Raw genomic sequence first — 23,579 nt, 5'->3', positions numbered from 1 at the left:
AAGTCCTGTCAGTGACAGCCAGTTTAGTTTCACTTTCTTTTTGTTTTCAAAAAGCTTGTTATCTTTGCTGTTTCCCTCACGTTATGCTTTCTTTAAATGTTATCATTTGTTGTTATTGTTTGTTTTAATTTATTTGATTCCTCACTGTTGGCTAAACATTCTGTAATTTATTAGTCTGTGTATAATAGCATGTGGAGCCATGCATCTTTTTATTTGTTTTTGTTAATAAACATTATCTAGTTTGTCATAATAGCCTACTGTTTTATTGTTGTTGCATTTTTTATTTAAGTGTAACCATGAATTAAACTTTTGTTTCTAGTCTTAAAAAGTGAAAAGTGTATAGATATAAACAAAACAGATTATTACAAGAAAAATTATCTTTTCTTGTAAAACGTGACACCAAGATGGCGAATTTGAACTGAAAGCGTCCAAAGTCCAGCTTATAACACAGTTAAAGAGAAATTCCCATTCACAAAATTTAAATCACAAATAATACTGATGAAAAAGAATGGGTTACCATATACCTACATGATAAAAGTTAATCAGCATGCATTGATTAATGCCATGCTGAAGTAAAAAATATATATAAATACCAGCAATCAAATACTGTGCTCCTTCGACCAACTGAGAAAGTCGAAGAATGTGTCTACAACCCTGTATCCGTAAACAGGGCAAAAATATGTCAAATTGTATAAGGTATGTGTAGCCTACACATTGTAGCTTATTATACGTGCATTGAGCGACCATGCATGGGTACTCTCCAATAACGTACCCGTATAGTACACAAAGTTATGACAAAATTATATCCCAGTATATAGCTTTATGATGATAGATTTCCCAGGATTCTGCCATGTCTATTTTAAAAAATAATGTTTGTATCAAGTAATTAAATTGTTCCAAAGATGGCTTTAGTTCTCATCTGAACATGAGGGAGAAGCATCACTAAATTTGGCCCAAAAAAACTTGTTAAAATCTACATTTGTCTATATTAATTTGTGCATTTTTCAAATGTTCATTAAAAGTGAAAAAAATAAGTCGATATTTTTTGTTTCCGGGCAGCATTTTGTGTGTATGGTTAATTTTGGTTTTGGTTATGATAAGTTTTTTTTTTTTTTTTTTTTGTTCATGGGTAAATTTTTTATTATGCTTTTATATTTGATTCAAATGTGTGAATGGCCCTGAAACACTTGAATCCGAGAGACCTGATATTATTGCAGCTTTGTTTCATAACATAAGTAACCTTCGAGTGATTTAGATCATACATTAAGAGTGAAACTAGTTCAGATATTTTGCTTCTTGCCCTGCAGATGTGAATTGGTGAAGGACTATGGCATCTGTCAAAGAGCTGCTTGTGTACATGCTGAAAGAGATGGAGGAAGCTGAGCTGAAGGAGTTTCAGAGGCACTTAAAGAATCATGAGTATATACACTGTTAGACCTTACCAGGTTTTTTAACAGTAAAATACTGGCAACACTGTTGCCAGCTAGTTGCTGTAATTAATATTTAACAGTGACTAACTGGCAACAGTGTTGCCAGTTATATACTGTAAATAAAGAATTACAGTGAATAACTGGCAGGAGTGTTGGCAGTTATTTACTGTAATAACACGAAACCACTCAGTATAATACTGCATATAAATTTATTGTATATAATATTTGTGTAACACCAGAATGACAATATTTTTATTTTATTTATTTTTTAAAGAGAATGCATACAAAATGTTCATACAAATATATTTTATTAATTTGGGAAAAACAAATACATAACATGAAATATATCACAAAATTAAACAAATCAGAACATATACTAAAATGAAAAAAAAAAACCACTAAAACCCAAAAACAACCACATTATCTATAGAATTGTCTAAATAACATCTTACAACATCAGTAAAAATTATAAACAAAATACAAGTATTCTTATTTCTTTATCAATATAATAAAACAAGTAAAATAAATAAACAACAATGCCAGTGTACTTTAGTAACTTAATTAATCAGGCATATTTTCAATAAAAGCAAATGAATGAAATCAACATTTACAATAAAATTATAACCAAATAGAAATAATGTTTTCTTACTTTATAATATTACACACACACACACACACACAAAATATGTAGTGGCAAAATATAATACTCAGTCACCATTGACCCACATGTTGTTCCGAACCTGTAATAATTCAACAAAAATTAAATGACCAGTTTATGTCTTTATAATAAAAGTCTTAAGAAATACTGCTTTTGCTTACTTAATTAGATGTTTTCTATTCAAATTCGGTAAGGCTCTGCAAAAATGTATGGACATGTGGATTCACATTTTGAACCTTTCTTTTAACTGTAGACTCAGTATTGCGGCTGAAAAAAAAAAAAAGATATATATATATATATATATATATATATATATATATATATACATACATGTATTATGAGAACCAAGTACAACAATAAATACATATTGGCAAAAAAGATATTCCTTAAATAAAACCATGATTGGACATAATGATTTCTAACACTTACCTTTGAATAAGCTCAAGCGTGGCACTGGCTGACTTCTGGTACTCAATATTAAAAAAATAAAAGCAACCAAAAAGCACAGAGAGTGCTGCAGCATAATCCAGCTTCTCTTCAATGCAATGTTTCACTTTCCCCTCAGTGCTGACCATCCACTTAGATGAGGTTAGAAGTTTATCTCCTGAAAACTTAAAAGTCACCATGAAAACTGCAAAGAAACATATAGGTTTACAATATATTTTATGCTTACCAAGCATGATGAGCCTTGGTATGGCTGGTAGGGTTTGGTCAGTCTATATATATTCAGAAGTTTTCTTGAAAACAACAAAACAACAACAACAAAAGTTTGCTGAGCAAAAACGTAGCAATGTTCCCTTAGTTTTATTTAATTATTTAAATAAAAATTAGTGCATTAAAGGGAGTGAGCAAACTTTTCTACCATCTCATATGAATTTACAAGTGGAAGCACAGCTCTGAAAAATTACAAGCCACAAATGCACACCCTAGGACCTGACAGTGGAGGTTCGCCTGTGGATGCCTATGTATAATGTTATCTTGTTTTTGTGACTGCCTGTGATTTCTGTGCGTATGAGACCTATACGAGGAAAATGTCTTAAATGTACAAGGGCACTTCTGTATTCCACAGGCATATTGAAAGTCTGCTCTATGTTGGTGTCTTTCTATATGTGCATTAAAACAATAAGTTGGTGGAAAGGCACATTGCACAGTTTGCATCTGTACATTGTGGCAAATGTTTAAATAAAACATTACTAAATAAATAAACAATCTGAGTTGGTAAATTTTTGATCAATTAAATATTTTGCAACACCAAGGGATGTCACTCTAAGTTTTGAGGATAGGCTCAAAACTCAACTAACCATATAGCATTCTGGAAACAAAGGAAGTCCAAGAACAAATAACAACGATTTAACTTCACATAAATATTCTAGAAACCACACTTATATTTTAACAGTTTACTTACTCCTTGTGTAAGGTTCCATTTTAAGGCTTAAAACGTGAAAACGTCACAGCTGGTTGACTAACGATGCACGCTGAAAAGTAAACAAATGACTTGACCACTAGGCTGCCTTAAAGAGGCAACACCTTCACTTTTAGGATAAGGCAGTCAGTGCGTGTGTATGTGTGTGTTAATGCATATTGCATAAATCCTTGGTTTCTGCCTGAATATGTGTACACTTCACAATATAATGTGACGTAATGCACTCGAGTAGTGTCGGAGGACAGTAATTTACTGATTAATGTTACAGTTGGTACCTGTAATGGGTACATAGAGTAATTTACTGTAATTTATTATTTGAGCTGCATAAATTCTTAAAGATGCACCTCATATTACAGTAAGATATTGTTCCCAGAAGATACAGCAAAACACTGGCTATTTTACAGTTATTTACCCTAGAAAATACAGCAAGGGTTAACAGTGTATCAAAGTTTGAAATGGAGAATGCAGATAGATTAAAAACAGTGGATAAGATGGTGGCATGTTTTGGATCAGAAGAAGCTGTGAAGATCATGGTCAGCATCTTGAGAAAGATGCATCAGATTAATCTCGCTGAGCAGCTGGAAAACAAACACAAGCAAGGTAACATTTAATTCACTTTGACTGTAACATGAGTAACTGTTTACCAGTGTGATGATTTGACAAACTTTCCTCTCTGCTCTACTGATGTGTTTGTGTGATTTATGCTTCCCAGTGGGTGATCCCTCTCCACCTCTCTCTCTCTCTCTCTCTCTCTCTCTCACACAAAAATTGGCACAAATGTGTTTTACAGGGACATCTCCATGGACATAATGGTCTTTATACTGTACAAACAGTATATTCTATCCCCTTACAATAACCATACCCCTAAACCTACCCTACACTTATGAGGATGTCTCCATAAACCACCTTTTATGTTGTAATACCCAAGTCATTATACAGATTTGTGTCCTCATAAACCACCATATGACAGATCTCTCTCTCTCACACACATACACACACACACACACACACACACACACACACACACACACATAGATTGGGCAAACGGAAATATAATGAAATCTGTTCCTATTGTAGCTAATTTAATAGAAATATGAAATAAAACAACAATTACTGCTTGTATGTCTACATGGAAGCAAGAGAAAATATAACAGCAAGCAACAATTACAGAGCCAAGAAGAAAGTACATTTACTACAGTGTCTAGTCATGAATTTTATCAATGGTTAAATCAAACCATCACACACAAAGGGGACACAATTCAAAGATAGTGAGTGTAATGGTACAGACCAAGTTCACAGAAAAAGAGAGGTGGGGGAGCCAGATTTAAAAAAGAGAAGAGAGAAGCAGCATCTTTACATGCACACTTTTGGGTTCAATCGGACTGAATTCATTACAATGGATGAATCTGATTGTAGTGTTTACATGAACGCTAAATAAAGTGATCGGGTTGATGTGCACGTTTATATGTCACAAGCTTCAAATCGGAACATATTTTTTTTACATGTGCACATTGCACAAATAGTGAAAGTGAAAAGTGGAAGTGACATATAGATAATATTGAGTTTGCACGTAATAACCACTCTCCTACATGGTTTATTTATTTGTTTTTTAACAGCAGAATTAATATTTACCAGTTTGTAGGGAAAAAAAGCCCCTCCCCGCACCCAAGACAGGTTGCATGTTGATGAGTATACAAAACAAGGTTGTCCTGCTCCACTTCACATTTGCCAAGCGAACAGAAAGTTTTATCATGACAGGACACGCATTTATACAACACTTTATTTAAAAGGATCAGCCACTTGTTCTGTGTGTCATATGTCATTAGCCTACATTATATCTGCATCATTGCACATGTGCAGTTTTGTGGTTCAATCCAAACGAGTGTTTACATGTACTCTCAATCATATTAAAAGACGAATAAACCACCCTCTTTAATCTGATCGAAACTTCATTCAGATCGAGCTCAATCGGATCGATTAAGGTGTTTATATGAACGTTTTACAGTCTGATTCAGCCATCAATCCGACTACAAATGGATTATTTGGGTGCATGTAAACATAGCCATTGATATTGGAGACAGCAAAGCTGAATAAAGAATTTGTAAAATGAAAATATGTCAATGCAGGGTCAACAACAAACCTGCACAGACATCTAAGAACCGCCCAACCATCCGTACAGCTGGAGGAGAGAGAGCAAGCTAGCTTGCCATCCACTGACCCTGAGCCAAGAACTTCTGCTTCTGCATCCACTGTCTTGCTGAAAACTCAAGGTATTCTATGTCCTTCTGCAAATCAAACTAAGATGAGCACATTTATTCTGAAAATAATGACCCCAGCCAAACGGAAAAGTGTTGATGAGGAGCTGGCTAAAATGATCGCTGTGTTCTGTTCAATTAAGGTTTTATTAAAATGTTAAATAATAGTAGCTGTATATTTTGTGTAATGAAGAAGAATGTATACAAATAAGGATTTTATGAAAACACTAAATAAAAAATTGTAGTAACCGTTCAAAGTCCACTTATGCTATTCTGCATGCTTAAGATATGTTTTTTTTCTTTCTACCTTATATTTTATAATGTTGTTTTAATTTAACATTATAATACCAATAGTATTTGTATTTTTTTATAATTTAAAGAGAGAAAAAAAATTCCGATGTCCAGGTGCTGGTCATATAATTAGAATATCAACAAAAAGTTGATTTATTTCACTATTTCCATAAAAAAAGTGAAACTTGTATATTATATTCATTCATTACACACAGACTGATATATTTAAAATGTTGATTTCTTTTTATTTTGATGATTATAACTGACAACTAAAGAAAATCCCAAATTCAGAATCTCAGAAGATTAGAATTTTAATTAAGACCAATACAAAGAAAGGATTTTTAGAAATTCAGCTCTTCTTCATTCTTTGGTCTGACATATCGCATGTTCTTCTTCACAATACCCCATAGATTTTCTATGGGGTTAAGGTCAGGTGAGTTTGCTGGCCAATTAAGAACAGGGATACCATGGTCCTTAAACCAGGTACTGGTAGCTTTGGCACTGTGTGCAGGTGCCAAGTCCTGTTGGAAAATGAAATGTGCATCTCCATAAAGTTGGTCAGCAGCAGGAAGCATGAAGTGCTCTAAAATGTCCTGGTATATGGCTACGTTGACCTTGGACCTCAGAAAACACAGTGGACCAACACCACCAGACGACATGGCCCCACAAACCATCACTGACTGTGGAAACGTTACACTGGGCCTCAAGCAACATGGATTGTGTGCCTCTCCTCTCTTCCTCCAGACTCTGGGACCCTGATTTCCAAAGGAAATGCAAAATTTACTTTCATCAGAGAACATAACTTTGGACCACTCAGCAGCAGGCCAGTCCTTTTTGAAGTGATAAACATCTGACACTGTCTGTTGTTCAAGAGTGTCTTGACACAAGGAATGCGAAGCTGAAACCCATGTCTTGCATACGTCTGTGTGTAGTGGTTCTTGAAGCACTGACTCCAGTTGCAGTCCACTCTTTGTTAATCTCCCCCACATTTTTGAATGGGTTTTGTTTCACAATCCTCTCCAGGGTGAAGTTATCCCTATTACAGTTTTTTCTACCACATCTTTTCCTTCCCTTCGCCTCTCTATTAATGTGCTTGGACACAGAGCTCTGTGAACAGCCAGCCTCTTTTGCAATGACCTTTTGTGTCTTGCCCTCCTTGTGAAAGGTGTCAATGGTCGTCTTTTGGACAACTGTGAAGTCAGCAGTCTTCCCCACGATTGTGTAGCTACAGAACTAGACTGAGAGACCATTTAAAGGCTTTACAGGTGTTTTGAGTTAATTAGCTGATTAGAGTGTGGCACCAGGTGTCTTCAATATTGAACCTTTTCACAATATTCAAATTTTCTGATACTGAATTTGGGATTTTCCTTAATTACAATCAACAAAATTAAAAGAAATAAACATTTGAAATATATCAGTCTGTGTGTAATGAACAAATATAATATACAAGTTTCACTTTTTGAATTGAATTAGAGAAATAAATCAACCTTTTGATGATATTCTAATTATATGACCAGCACCTATATATTTGACATTTGAGGCTTAATACTATAGAAAGGCACTAAATGTTTTTCAGTGAAAGTGTTTTCAGCTTTTTTATTTTCATATAAAAACAAACAATGGTATAAACATCATTCAATGAAAATTGTGACAATCGTAATTAATAATCGAAATTACAATTTCACAGAAATAATCAACAATTATGATTTTTGTCATAATCATGTAGCCCTACAGTATACATATTTTTTTCCATTTCTATTAACTCTAAAACAACACAATGCAGTGGAAAGTACAGGTAAAACATAACACAATGCAGTGGAAAGTACAGGTAAAACATTGGTGCCAATAGCTTTGTGGGCAGCATGACAACATGTAGTGCCATTGTACTTTCGACGCCTCATTGAGTCCCAGCTTGCAGACTTTCCCGATCTTGTCCCCCAACTCTCTCTCCCACTTCCAGTCCTGTCTAACTACTGTCCTAGCAAATTAAAAAAAATATATAAATACATGTAAAGCACTAGGTAAAAGTACAGAAAATTAATTCAAATTAGTACAGTACATTGTGCCCTAATTTTATAGATATTTTTTAGTCTAATGCAGTTTCATGTCTTGTTTGGGGTCCTAGTTATTAATGGTTTAATAAAAAAAATTGTTGAAGTCAGTCCAGTCCAGTAGTGACATTTTAATGCCTTATTATGCATGACCATATTTTAAATCCCCTAATACTATCCCACAGCTAAACTGAACAACTACCTTACCAGGCCCGGATTGGCTAACCGTGAGCACCAGGAGAATTCAAGGTGTTGTCATGCCGCTGGGTTGAAATTTGAATGCTATCCCTAGGCTGAATGCACATCTGTTGTTGGAGATATGCAAGCAAAAAACAAGAGATGAAAATGGATAATACAAAGCACAAGGGCAGCGCTGAAAAGGCCAGAATAATATAAAAAATAATTAGAAACTGAAGCTGTCAAATGTACTAAGTTTTTCCCTTAAAACTAGTGAGATTTCAACAAATGAAGAAGATGATACTGAAGTTAAGCTTAGTTAGGAGCAGTGCAAGATGCCAATGGCCATGCAAAATGACATTCTGCTAACCACTGTTCATGCTGATGCATCAAACATTTTCTTGTAGCTCTTCAGCAGCAGCAGCCTCTAGTCCAGTTTGCCGATAACAGTGAAGAGCCAGGCCCAGTAATGTTACCAAGCACCAGTCATGAGCCCAACACACCAGAATTAGCAGGTAGGATTGTCATTGAGTAAATATAAGAACTAGAAGAATTAATATTAATGAAAAGCATTGGGTTCATCTACTAAGTGAAAAATGCCCTTAGATAATTAATGATGCCATTATTGATGATTCAGCTGTTGTACCACAGTTTGGGAATAAGTAAATATGATCACAGGTGTTACAATATAACTTTCTATGCCCAATTGTTGTTGTTGTTTATACACACACACTCATTGGCTACTTTATTAGGTGCACCTAATCAATTGCTTGGTAAAACAAATTGCTAATCAGCCAATCACATGACAGCAACTCAATGCATTTAGGCATTTAGATTTGGTGAAGACGACTTGCTGAAGTTCAAACCAAGCATCAGAATTCGAATTGTAGCCTCTGTTTCGTGTTCTTAAGTTGACAGGAGCGGCACCTGGTGTGGTCTTCTGCTGCTGTAGCCCATCTGCATCAGGGTTCGACGTGTTGTGCATTCAGAGATGGTATTCTGCATAACTTGGTTACAGTGTTTGGAATAATGCCGTTTAAAAGAACGGCGTTAGGTAACGGCGTTATTTTTTCAGTAACGCGGTAATCTAACTAATTACTTTTCCCGTCATTACAACGCCGTTAACGTTACTGAACGTTAAATGCGGTGCGTTACTATGCATTGATTTAATAAACTATGCAATCCGAACGGACCCCTGGCTCACACACCGCAACTGAGCAGGTGGGTTAATGACGAGATAAGCGGTTGTGATTGGTTAAGTCAGAGTCATGTGTTTCATGGTAGCCAATCAGAGCCAGTGTTTTTACACACATGCCGGCACACGCGGCTGCGCCAGCAGCGCCAAACACACACACACACACACACACACACACACACGCTACAGCTACACAGCAGCAGCAGAGATGGCGAGTCAGGAGCAATCCGATGAAAAGGTAGCATTTTCAAGGTGAAGATATAAGCACTACTTCAAATTCATTGTGGTCAAAGGCAAGAACGTGCATGTAATGTGTGACACGCATCTACAAAGCTAGTGGCCAAAAACACTTTTCTTACAAAGATAATGCTTGAAGTGCAGGATAAAACTCTTGCTGTCTGTTGATGTGCAATAAATGAAAGTTATGTACGAACACCTGTCTGTTCTACTCATTTCAACTGACTTGTGAAAACTGCAAAAAAAAAAAAAATTCTCTGACATGTAGCAATTTATTTTATTTTTATTTTTTTACAGTAACGCAAATAGTTACTTTCCCTGGTAACGAGTTACTTTTATTATAGAGTAATTCAGTTACTAACTCAGTTACTTTTTGGAACAAGTAGTGAGTAACTATAACTAATTACTTTTTTTAAGTATCGTTCCCAACAGTGCTTGGTTATAACGAGTGGTTATTTGAGGCAGTGCTGCCTTTTTCTATCATCCCTAAGCAATCTGCCCATTCTCCTCTGATATCAACAAGGCATTTTCGTCCACACAACTGCCACTCACTGGATATTTTCTCTTTTTCTGACCATTTTCAAAATCCCAGTAGATCAGCAGTTTTTGAAATACTCAGACCAGCTCGTCTTGCACCAACAACCATTCCACGTTCAAAGTCATATGTGTGTTTGTGTGTGACCCTTGACAGTCTCATGTCACTGGGGTATATTTGTAGCAATAGCCAAAAAATATTGTATGTCACTGGGTCACAATTATCTTTCTTTTATGACAAAATTAATTAGAGTATTAAGTATATTTTGTAAATTTCTTACCATAAATATATCAAAACCTGATTGGTAATATGCATTGAATAGATCTTAAATTGGAGAACTTTAAAAGTGATTTTCTCAGTATTAACATTTTTTTTTACCCTCAGATTCCAGATTTTCAAATAGTCCTATCATAATAAACCATACATCAATGAAATTTATTCAGCTTTCAGAAATTTATACATATCAATTTCAAATTATATGTCTATTATTATAATTAGTTTTTGGTTATTTATGAACAGAAAATATCCCAACACTGTTTAGTATTACATTGAGTTGTAAATAATATTGTTATTAACTGTTCTGATCTCCACTGTAAATCAACACTTAGGTGACTGTATTTGCACTGAATCGGAAATGATATTTTTGAAAAAACAATGAATTACAAATTTATATAGAACAGGGCAGAATGATGTTAAATTACATTAGTTTAATATATTCAGTATTGAACAAAAGTGGTCCAGTCCAAAGCATGAAACTACAAGGCTGAAAATGAGTCCCACTCTGGCCCTGCACCCAGAGGAGCTTTATTACCAAGTATGTTTACACACAAGGAATTTTACTTAATGACAGGATCTTCAAGGCTAGTACAACATAGTACAGACATAATAGGAATAACACTAGGGATGTAACATCACTAATATATAAAAGAAAAAACAAAACATTAAATAATGTAGATAATGTAAATAATACAAAGCAAATTTGCAGCTTATTGCGGAATTATTTTTAATTAACAGTAAATATGTTTCCTATTCTAAAGTGTTAACAAATTTGTATTTAGTTTAATTATGAATTTATGAACAATTCAGTCACTTATTTGTTGCTGTATTTTTCATGTTTCTGAAAGGCTCAACTGCAGATAAAAGTCAAGCTGCTCTTCATGATTACATAAAAACCAGCCACAGACTGAAGAACAAATTAAGTCTGGACTATAAGCGGATATTACTTGGTAATTCTCAAACAAGTCATTGGGAATGCCTGCATGATATTTACTCTGATTTATATGTGGAGGATAATGAGACTGGAGTGAATATCCACGAAGTGATACAGAAGGAATCAAATAACAACCGTTTGGCTGCCAAGGAGACGGCAATAAAGTGTAATGACATGTTTAAAGCTCTGTGTGACAAACAAAACAAAATAGTGCTGACAATGGGGATCGCAGGAGTGGGAAAAACAGTATCTGTCAATAAATTCATCCTTGAGTGGGCTGAAGGAAAAGAAAATCACATAGTCATAGTCTTCATTTTTCCATTTTCATTCCGTAGACTGAATTTGATTAACGAAGATTACAGTCTCATGGATCTGCTTAACAATTACTTCTTTAGTGGTCCTGAAGAATTGCCCTCTCTTCCTGAAGGTGATGGTAAGGCTATGTTCATCTTTGATGGCCTGGATGAATGTCGCTTCCCTTTAAGCTTTAAAGAGAATGACAGATTTACAGAAGTGCATGAAAAAACAACAGTGACTAAGATAGTAACAAACCTGATCATGAAACACCTGGTTCCCTCTGCTCGCATCTGGATTACTTCCAGACCAGCAGCAGCCAGTCTGATACCCCGTGTCTACATTAATCAAATGACAGAGGTGCGAGGATTCAATGAGGAGCAGAAAGAGCAGTACTTCATAAAAAACAGCAGTCCTGAGGTTGCTGGAAACATTATCAGTCACATCAAGAAATACAGAAACCTGTACATAATGTGCCACATCCCTGTCTTCTGCTGGATCTCTCTCACAGTACTTCAGCCTCTACTGGCTCAAAAGAGCAATGACAAAACACCCACAACTCTCACAGGGATGTACATTAACTTCTTACTTACTCAGCATAAACAGATCAAAGCAAAATACAGTGATGACCCTAAATTGATTGCCAATGCATGGGCCTTTGATCAGATTCTTTTGAAGCTTGGGAAATTGGCATTTCAACAACTGGAGAAAGGTAATTTGATTTTCTACAAAGAAGATCTTGAGGAGTGTGGTCTAGATGTTAGTGAAGGGTCTGTGTTCTCTGGGTTATGCACTCATATATTTCAGATGGAAAAAGCTGTTTCAGAGAGAATGATTTACAGCTTTGTACATCTCAGCATCCAGGAATTCATTGCTGCTCTTTATGTGCATTTGATCAGCAAAGATGGGAAAACAAGCCCATTTCTTCAGTCCTGTAGAAGAATAGTAACATGGAAACTGTTCAAAAAGCCACTGTTTCTGCTTCATAAGACTGTAGTCAAGAAGGCTTTACAAAGTGAGAACAGACCCCTATACCTTTTCCTCCGGTTCCTCCTGGGTCTTTCACTGGAGTCAAACCAGAGTGACCTGAAGGAACTACTGCCAGGACTGGAACTCAAGACAGAAAACATCATTTACATTTGCTTTTAACTAGATCTCTATATTCAAAGGTTTTTCCAAGTCATCTGTCCTCCAGATTATAAACCTTAAAAAATAAACACAAATATATCACTGTTTGCTTTGTCCTCCACGCAGGCTCCTAAACTGTAATCTCACTGCTCAGTCATGTGAGAGTTTGTCATTAGTTTTACAATCCTCGAACTGTGTCCTGAGAGAGTTGAACCTGAGTAAAAATGACCTGCAGGATTTAGGAGTGAAGCTTCTTTCTGGTGGACTGAAGAATCCAAACTGTCAGCTGGAGATACTGAGGTAAATGGTTTTCCATAATAAATTAACAAAATGCTACCACAGTTAATGGCAGTTAAATTTTGTCACTAAATTTGGCATCTGCTTTGAATGGAATTCCAGAACAAGAATGGAACATTTATTTCTTTTGTACTTTACAATGGTCTGCAGTTATTGGAAATGTTTGGATCAGAGGAACTGGAAACAATTTTATGCAGCCACCCCTGGATTTGTGATCCATGAATAAACAGATCGGGGTAACACTTTAGAATAAGGTTCCATTAGTTAATGTTAGTTAATGTATTAATTAACATGAACTAAGCAAGAACAATCCTTCTACAGCATTTATAAGTCTTAGTTCATGTTAATTTCAACATTTACTAATGCATTATTTAAATCAAAAGTTGTGCTTGTTAACATTAGTTAATGCACTGTGAATTACCATGAACTAACAATGAATAACTGTATTTTCATTAACTAACATTAACGAAGATGAATAAATACAGTAATAAATGTATTATTCATTGTTTGTTCGTGTTAATTAATACATTAACTAACATTAACTAATGGAACCTTATTCTAAAGTGTTACCCAGATCGGTTATGACAGTAAAAGTAATTTAATAAACGTTGCCACTGTCACTAAATAAAAGCCTTAGTTTGATTTATTTCAGTCTTGGAGCTAAAATTAACCTTCAGTATATGCATTAGCTATTACACTAGCATAAAAAAGCCATTATTGTTATTAAGGCTATTTTATCATAACATTGAAGTAGGCTATTATTGATAACAGACGGACTATAGCCTTCCAGCCTAGCATAGCCTACCTGGAACTGTGCAAACGGTCAATTTGATGGCTTTGGCCATTCAAGGTAGAAATACTTAGAACTCTTTTGTGTTTTGTCATTTTAATAAAATAACGTTATAAGAAAATATACACATTGTAATGGTTAGTCCACTGAAGGTGAGTGTAGATTAACCAAGTGCAGTTTATTTACAGAAGTGATAATCCAAACATTAAATAAAAACTCGACCAGACTTGACATGAAACAGACATTACTCACCAACAGCAGGTACATACGTTAATACATGACAAGGCACAAATGGCAAAAGCATGACTACTTATACAATGAGGGTAACATGACAAGAACAAACCAATGGGAAACAAGACACCCAATCGGAACATGACACAAGGAAAAAGAGGAACCAATAGCAAGACAACAAGGGGGCAAGGGAAGCATGACACAAACAGCATAAAAATCAAACTACAAAATAAAGACATGAAAAACAACATGAAACAGATGCCCAAAACAGACATTACATATCCCCCATCTAAGGGTGGCTCCTGACACCCAAACAAAACAAAAAAAGTTCAGGAGGGTGGTGGAGTGGAGGTGGAACAGATGGAGGGTCAGGCCCATGAAAATGAATAGGACCTGGAGGGTGCAGCAATGGCAGACCATGGAACAGAGGGGTACCTGGGCCATGAAGCAGAGGGAGACCTGGGCCGTGGAGCAGTGATGGAGCAGTATGGAGCCATGGCAGAGCAGGGGGCCATGGCAAAGCAGGCCTAGCGGGGGGGCCAAGCCAGAGCAGGCAGAGCATGGAAGCCATGGTCCAGCAGAGACATGGACAGACCACTTGGCCATGACAGGTAGGGAGTTCTTGAGCGGCCTCCGTGGCTTTTACAGGACAGGCAGAGAGTTCGTGGATGGCCTCCTTTGCCATGGCAGGACAGGCCACAGTCTGTACAGATGTTCCTCTCGTTGATAGCCAAGGAGTCGATCCAGCTAGAGCTTGATGGGACGACACAGCATGAAAAAAGCAGTGCAACTATCGTGACAGGTCTATAATCCCATCCACTCTAAAGCAGTACTAAACTGCAGTGGAAACGCAAACCGAGCCGAGCCATACCAGTCTGTTCCATGCTGAGTTGAGCCGTACCATGCAGTGGAAAAGCATCAAAAAGGAAGCCTTTTTGCATTTATTTTGATTCTCTTTTAAATTCAGTAATCAGTCAGTACATCTGATGGTTTCGCAATTGCTTTAAATACACCCCTATATACAAAGTTTTTTCGAAGTCATCTGTGCTCCAGATTATAAACCTTACAAGATAAACACAAATATATCACTGTTTGTTTTCTCCACGCAGGCTCCTAAACTGTAATCTCACTGCTCAGTCATGTGAGAGTTTGTCATTAGTTTTACAATCCTCAAACTGTGTCCTGAGAGAGCTGTACCTGAGTAACAATGACTTGCAGGATTCAGGAGTGAAGCTTCTTTTTGGTGGACTGAAGAGTCCAAACTGTCGGCTGGAGATACTGAGGTAAATGGTTTTCCATAAAATTATTAACAAAATGCTACCACAATATACGACCATTAAATTTTGTCACTAAATTTGGCATATGCTTTGGAATGCCAGAACAAGAGACAACAATGTATTAAAAAGAGCTTTAATTAAACATTGTATCAGTATTGGATCAGTCAAAGCTCATAACTCCACCTGCTTCTATTGTGAATTAAGTGCTGCACACAGTTTGGGCCATGCTCTACTTTATTGCAAGGGTAAATACTGAACTGATTGTTTGAAAACGTACTTTATTTACTTAACTCAAGAAACTCCCTATATGTAAAATTAAGTTTTATGTATTTGAGGAACATTAACCTTCTGGTGTCCAAGGGTGTTTTGGGGCCCTGGAGAAGTTTTGACATTCCCTGACTTTTGTGCTTTTTTCAGTAGCTTTTAAACATTTTAATGGCTAAAGTTCAGTAGCACTATAATCAGCACAAACTGGGCTACAATGGTATGTGAGCAGCATGTATGTACGTGATTGTGTTTTTGAGAAAGAATGTTTAATGTGTGCTTAGAATGTTAAAATCACCGAAATAAGGTCCTAAAACACTAAGGCTGCATCCCTTATAGTCAATGAGAAAATGCTTAGTCAACCATGTTTTTTTAGTCATAGTAAAACAAATCCACAGGAAGTGACGAAGTCATGCATTCTGTGATGAAAGATCGTTAACAATTGCTCTATGTAGTAAAATGCACGACATTAGCCAGGACATCCAAACGCTCGCCTTTCATCCATCGACCTCAAATAAGGATTATCATCTGAAATACGTAAGGAGTAGCTACTTCACATGCCCGGTCGCGCCAATGGTAACCTATAAAATGTGTGCTATTTCAGTGTTTGTGCAGAATGAGGAAGCGTGTGCCAGTTTAGAGGGTCAAATAAAGATGGAAGAGACGGGTTTTAAGCTAAGGACTCAGATTGAGTTGGGGATTGAGGAGGGAACATTTAAATTAAAAGTCCGTAAAAGTGACTTTGTGCTTCTTTGGGATGGCACAATCAAGCGATGTTCACTTGCAGAATGCAAGATTCTAGTACATAAGTGACATGGACATACATCTGAAGTAATACATTTAGGTAAATGGGTGCAGAGTATGGAGCGAATTTTGTGCCATAATTAAACAAACAAATCCAGCATTTTGCAAACAAACTCGATGTGCTTTGCAAAGGAAAACTCGACTCGCAAACAAACTCGATCTGCTTTGCAAAGGAAAACTCGACTCGCAAACAAACAGAAGGCAATGTTCAAATACAAAGGTCAATTTGAGCGAAAACGCAGTTGAGTAATATTGTGTTTTACAAATATAAATAAATGAGCCTAAATGATATTTCACAAATAAATACAAACCATCCAACAAATTGCATGTAACCTTTGAACAAATACCAAATCTAGTGCATACAAATGCATACCTGTTTGTTACGATTGTGAGACACTTGGGATCTCTTGGCTCGATTTTCTGACAAATGCCTCCAGGCAGATTTTCTCACAAATGCAGTTGAGTAACTTCCTCTTCCAAAACAGTAGATGGCGCTAAACTAGGGGATTAATTTATCTAGTCACTGAAACGCATGCTTGCCTTTGCCTAGAGCCTACTACAGGAAAATGAGCGGTGAACAGGTGAGTTTCTGTCTTACAATATCTATAAATAACCTTTTGAGGTTCTCTTTGTAAAATGTTTATTACATATCTAGACAGAATAGCCCTTAGTAGCACTCCATTCTCTCTAGGATAGTGGAATCTAGTTAGCTATAGCTACAAGCTGAAAGTTTGGCTATCATACGTTGCTTTTTACATTTTTTTTCTACATCGGACTTGTGCGAAATGACTAAATTAGTGATTATGTCTACACTGAATGAGTCTATTTCTGTCGTTCTCCATAAATTATTGAGAAAACTTTATTTAATTGAAAGGAGGGTTTAATTTTTCTGTCCAAAATAATAATTTGGGCACTGCATACGTCACAGGCAAGTTAAGAAACAATTGTATAATTTTTGTTTCGTTCATTAATTATTTTATTACATTAACATTTAAGCTGACTGAATTCCAACTAAATAATTAAATAAACAAGTGGGCTGAGAGCCTTTCAAAAAGTAGACAAAAAAGGGTTGTCAGTGGACCAGAGTGAAATATTTTTATTGTTATGTTTTTTCCTTAGGCTATTCCATTTCAGGTTCTTAATGGGAATTAAGTACCATTGTACCACCCTTTCTAAAACATTAGTCTTGTAGGCTATTACAGATTACATTTTGTATAGAACATTGTATAACCAACGTTTTCATTAATGCTTAGCATATTGCTGTTCAAATTGTAAAAACTATCTGTTTCTGTCCATTGATCTCCCAGGTGGTTCGAGTAATGATGGAGCGACTTCAATCTCGACTTGAGAATATTTTCAGTCGGCAACCTCTGGACCTAGACTATTTACAGTTCATATGCAAACAGGAGATGGTGTTGTTCAGTGCATTTTCTGATCAGATTTCTCTTCCTGAGAGTATTGTGGATGGTCTCGCAGAGCTGTACAGATTAGTAACAGAGGAAAAATCAAATAAAGTCGTGGAAGTGTTAATTCAAGTAACTCATGGAGCAGCTGGACGTCCACGCTTTGATGTGTCGCAAGATTACCTGCTGCATCCACTCCATCAAGGTCTCCCTGTGTCATGCATTGCCAGTCTTCTTGGAGTGTCTAGGCGGACAGTGTACAGACGAATGGCAGATTTAAACATCACAGTTAGAGGTCTATACAGTACTTTATCAGACTCAGAACTTGATAACCTTGTTGGTGAAATCAAAGAAAGCATGCCACATGCAGGTTATCGGCTTGTTAAGGGGAGTTTGCAAGCCAGAGGACATCGGGTTCAGTGGGAGAGAGTTAAGGCCTCAATGCATCGTGTTGACACCATGGGTATCCTTTTTCGTTTGAACATGCTAGGGTGTGTTGTGCGGCGCAAATACTCTGTTGCTGGACCGAAAGCACTTGTACACATTAGCCTATTTCCACTATCGAGCTAGGACCGGGCATGCTAGTGCGTGCCTTCCGGGGCACTGTCTTATTTTTTTAGTACTGTCACTTCCGGGGCTTGATCTTGCCTCACCGGGGCTTCCTCGGAGCCAATGGCCAGGGTTTTTCGGCCCGACGAAATCCTTGGGCCAAAGCGGGCCAGCTGGGGCTAGAGGAGGGGTTATGAACAAAGGCGGAGTTTCTCCGTGTCTAGAGAGCGTCAGCGCGGATCATTTCAGAAAGATAACAGCTTTAACACCAGCATTAAAGACTTTTTAAAATCAGTTGAGCTCAAAACTCACTCTTATAGTCAGCAGCGAGTGTTTGAAATAACTTGATCCGATGTGGATTATAATCATTAAACAAGGCAGAAATATTTATAAGCGATGTAAAAGACTATGCACGCTAAACATTAATGTTACATAGTAAACATGCTAAATATGACCACTTGGATAAATCAGACGTCAGCTTCCTATTCTCTATTATAATTGTGTATTTATTAAGTAACATTTTATCTGTCGTCTTGTTTTGTGAGTTTAGCTCCACGTTGCATATCATCAAAATATAATAATGATTTTTGTTTGGGAGCTTTTATAAAAATAGCGAGTCTGCACGAGGATCATTTCAGAAAGATAACCGCTTTAACATCATCATTAAACAATTTTTTTAAATCAGTCGAGCTCAAAACTCTCTTTCAGTCAGCAGCGAGTGTGTGAAATAACTTGATCTGATGTGGATTATAATCACTAAACAAGGCTGAAATATTTATAAGCGATGAAAAAGATATGCACGCTAAACATATTACCATAGTAAACATGGTAAAATATGACTGCTTGAAGAAATCAGACATCAGCTCCTTATTCTCTATCACAGTCGTGTATTTATTAAGTAACTTAATATTATCTGTCACAAGCCTCGTCTCGAGAGTTTATCTCACGTTGCCTATCGTAAGAGAATATAGCCTAATAATGTTTTTTGTTCGGGAGCTTTTATAAAAATAGAGATATTATCATTCATTCTAAATGTGACAGCTACTGTGGCTAATAAACAGAAACAGACTCGGCTGAATAAGCAGGCTATTTTCATGAGCGTTAAAAATAAATAAATAAAATAGAAATAAGTGTATTTATGTGTGATTAATTTTGAGTCCTGATAAATTAAATCAATATGATCAATGTATCACTTATTCTATAGTTAAAACATCGATGCTTTTGAATGTGAATATATAACAAAGCATGCAAACAAAAGGCCGATTTTATCATGTTCGTTTTGTGATCGCGCATGTTCCAGTGACTTATTTCTTAGTTTTCTGATAACTTTTCTTTGTTGGTGAAATGATGAGGTTGCATGACGTTGTTCTGAGAGGCGTGTAAAGGGCGTGTTTTAGTGACGTGCAGCGGTGCTTCAAGCTCCACTGTGGAAACCCTGCGTTATTCTGGCCTCGGTGCTACTGGCCCGGGGCTATGAGCCCCGCCCGGCCCGCTTTAAGCCCTGGCTCGCAGTGGCCCGACAGTGGAAATGCGGCTATTGACACGAACCACAAACTGATCCGGTGAGTGAGTGTCTATCTGTCTGTCTTTATATCTTTCTGTCAGTCTATCTCAAACTTTTCAATGTAGGTGATTTTGTTGTCTCAAAAAAATGCTTATTTCTAACATGAGTTGTCTATTGAATATCTAGGTACAATATAGTCATCTTTGGTGGCATTGATGGATTTTCCAGAAAGGTAATATCTTTTAAAACACAAGGTCAGCTTGACTAAACTTTTTAACTCATTTATATCCTGCATTTTTCCCAATAGATCATGTACCTAGGTGCTGCAAATAACAACCTGTCATCTACAGCCTTGGCCTTCTTCAAGCAGTCCATTGAACATCATGGATTTCCACTGAGGTATTTTAATAAACAACTAAAACAATAATAGTTGCAGCAACATCTAAATATGAAATGCATACATATATGTATATATGTGTTTGTGTGTATGTATCAAGTGGAAATGTAAAGTTTAAATGCAGAGAAACACTCACATGTGTTTACTGTATGAGTGGGTGTTCAGTTTTTCGGTTAACCCTGCTAATTCTAGCATTAAACAGTATTGAGCTGAAATTCCACATGCTGCAGTTTTCAGTTTTGTTTGGGTGTCTAAATAAAACTGCCATGCATGATGTTAAAGGGTTAGTTCACCCACAAATTATCATTTATTCATCATTTACTCAGCCTAATGTCTTTCCAAACTGTATGACATACTTTCTTTTGTGGAATATAAACAATGTGTTACTAATAAAACAGTTTTGATTCCCGTTTATGGACCAAAAAGTCAATGGAAATCAATGGGAATTTAAACTGTTTTCTTACTGACATACTTCAAGATTATTTTTTTTGTATTCCACAGAAGACAGACAGTCATGCAGGTTTTTATACATAAGAGTGAGTAAATGGTGAAAGAACAGAATTTTTCGTTTAACTATCCTGACTATTCTTATGTGAAGCAACTTAAAAAAGAAGGCTTTGAGTGGAAATTGTTATTATTAGCATGATTACCATTGATCAATTCTCCTTTAGAGTAAGAGGTGACCATGGCGTAGAGAATGTCGACATAGCACGCCTGATGTTCACCGTACGGGGAACCGGAAGGTCGAGCTTTATTGCTGGAAAGAGTGTCCACAATCAGAGGCGGGTGTTTTTTCTCTTCTCTTCAAATGTATTGCTATGGTCTTTTTTGTTGCTTTACATGTTTCTAGGACTTAAGTCGTCTATAGGATACTTTTGGTTTAAATATCCATTGCTTTTAAATGGCAAATGTATTAAGTTTCCTGACATTAGATTACAGTGTTAAAAACTAATAAAAAAAAGATTAGTAAAAGTATATTTTTATATTTATATCAAAGTACTTTTTTGTTTTATTAATCTGTTAATAACTTAAAAAAAAATGATAGTGGTGCTCTAAAACCTGTGCTGTTTATTATTTGCCATTGCTTTTTTTTAAATGAATGAATGATGTATTTACATGAAACAAAATGTTTGAAATAAGATTAACTTAATTTTAAAAAATGTATCCACCTTATTCCTGACGATCTTACTGCATTTTGAATTATGGGTGGCACTTCCGGAACTTCCATTCAAAAAGACTGAAACAAATAACTTCAAATCATAAGATTGCCCTACAAATAAAGCCGATCCGTCAGTTTGACTCAATGAGCTATCAGTTTTCTTTCACAATTTATTTTCAGACATCATGAGAGTAGCATAACACTTGGTATTTAAAAAATAAAAAGTTAATGAACATTTTTGATTAAGGTTACATAATACAGATATTACTACAGTGATATTTAACCCATCTGTTATTGCCGTGGAAAGAATCGCGCTATTGGGGTTATTCATGGTCTCTTGTTGAAAGTACCTTGTTGATGCTTTAACACTTTTGAGGGGTGAGTAGAATAATATAATCTCATTGTACCCAATGTTCAGAAAAACAACAACATATAATTGCGTTCATAAAGCAAGCCTTTCACTGATTGTTAAACGTTACAGCTTAACGGAAGTTACACCCATAATTAGCACAAAGCGTAATGGGGCGTAGGAATAAGGTGGATACATTGAAAATTATTTATGAAATATCACACTTTCAGGATTGAGAGGCTGTGGAGAGACGTGTGGTGTGCTGTAACCACCATATACTATAGTGTGCTGCACTCACTGGAAGATGATGGGTTCATTGACCTATCTAACAACATGCATCTTTTTAGTTGCCATTATGTGTTCTTGCCCAGAATACAAGCTAGCCTGTGTCACAGTGTGACAAATGGCATGTGGAACTTATTCCCGCTGAAGCAGTGTTCCCGGGGGAACGCTTTGAGTGTAACCCTGTTCCCAGGCCTGGGTGTGCGTTTGTTGCTGTGACAACCCCAAATGACAGATTGGCAACAGGTGTGGGGGATTTACTCAGAGTTTGCGTGAGGCCTCATCAACAGTGGAGAGGATAAAAAGCAAGAGAGAGAGGTGGTTTGGGTGGTTTTTCTCCCTTGTGAAAAGTCGTTTTATTGGGTGGTAATAGTTACTGGAGGACGGGTGAATGAAGAGGAAAGTGTTGCTTGATGAGGGATTCGAGGACAACAGAAGGAGAGTGAATTACCCTGTTTGCATTGGAGAGGAGCTGAGTAACTGAGAACTGAGTCTTGTAATTGCACACGTTTGACACTGAATTGGATGTGGTTTGGAGTGTTTGGATCACGATCATAAATATCACTGAGTGGATTGTATTGATTCATTACCGATCTCTTACCTCTCCCTCCTCTATAAATGGTGATGTGAACTCTGCCTGTGACTGTGAAGAAAAACATCTCAGAACATCTTCAGTGGCAGTGAGGATTGCGCCCCCCCTTCCCCTCGGACAGAAACCCGAATGTGAGTGCTGGCTTTAAATTGCACGTCGTGAAGTGAGTTTGCAGTGGCTAAAATTGATGTTTTCCCCCACAATATATGTTTGAAGTGGAATTGTCATGTGTGTGTGTAAGCTACATTCCTTTTTGCCATGCACTCTCTATGTGTCATGAGGGCTGACTGTCAATAGTAAGAGTCCTGCGACACTGATTTGTTCCAACTGTCTGGATGTTGAGGATTTATCATCTGGGATGTGAATTAACCCCTCTGTTGTGCTAATAGGAGAAGAGATGCCCTGTTGAAATATTTACTATCTGCCTCAGAAAAGCTCTGTGCAACCTGTTGACTTCGAGTCTGCTGTATCCCTGCCATTCAACTGTATTGTGAGAAGTGTTCATCCCGTCCAATGCATGTGAGCTGTATACTTGCCTGAAACATCCATTCTGTCTCAGAAGAAGCCCCATTCAGCATGTTGACTTCGAGTCCACTGTATCCCTGCCATTCAACTGTATTGTGAGAAGTGTTCGTTCCTTCCAACGCATGTGAACTGTATACTTTGTCTGAAGCATTCATTCTGTCTGTTTCAGTAGAAATCCTGCACAGCCTGTTGACTTAGAGTTTGTTGCATCCTTGTGGCCCACCTGTGCTGAGAGAGGTGACTGTCCTTTGTCACGAACGTGAGATGGGCAC

General features: G+C 36.8%; 1 protein-coding gene across 1 annotated transcript; it reads left to right on the top strand.

The window, feature by feature from the left end:
- Positions 1–1,327: 1,327 nt before the first annotated feature.
- On the top strand, positions 1,328–20,615 carry LOC127953060 (NACHT, LRR and PYD domains-containing protein 12). The gene is made up of 10 exons (XM_052551954.1): positions 1,328–1,419; positions 3,951–4,111; positions 11,377–12,883; positions 13,011–13,184; positions 15,312–15,485; positions 17,098–17,128; positions 17,855–18,496; positions 20,039–20,061; positions 20,190–20,235; positions 20,311–20,615. Exons 1-10 carry the CDS (start codon positions 1,328–1,330, stop codon positions 20,428–20,430), a joined length of 2,970 nt encoding a protein of 989 aa, XP_052407914.1. The 3' UTR covers positions 20,431–20,615.
- Positions 20,616–23,579: the final 2,964 nt, after the last annotated feature.

This window comes from Carassius gibelio, chromosome B3 (assembly GCF_023724105.1).
Source record: "Carassius gibelio isolate Cgi1373 ecotype wild population from Czech Republic chromosome B3, carGib1.2-hapl.c, whole genome shotgun sequence".
Classification (NCBI taxonomy): Eukaryota; Metazoa; Chordata; class Actinopteri; order Cypriniformes; family Cyprinidae; genus Carassius; species Carassius gibelio.
This window is presented reverse-complemented; position numbering and strand designations above follow the sequence as displayed.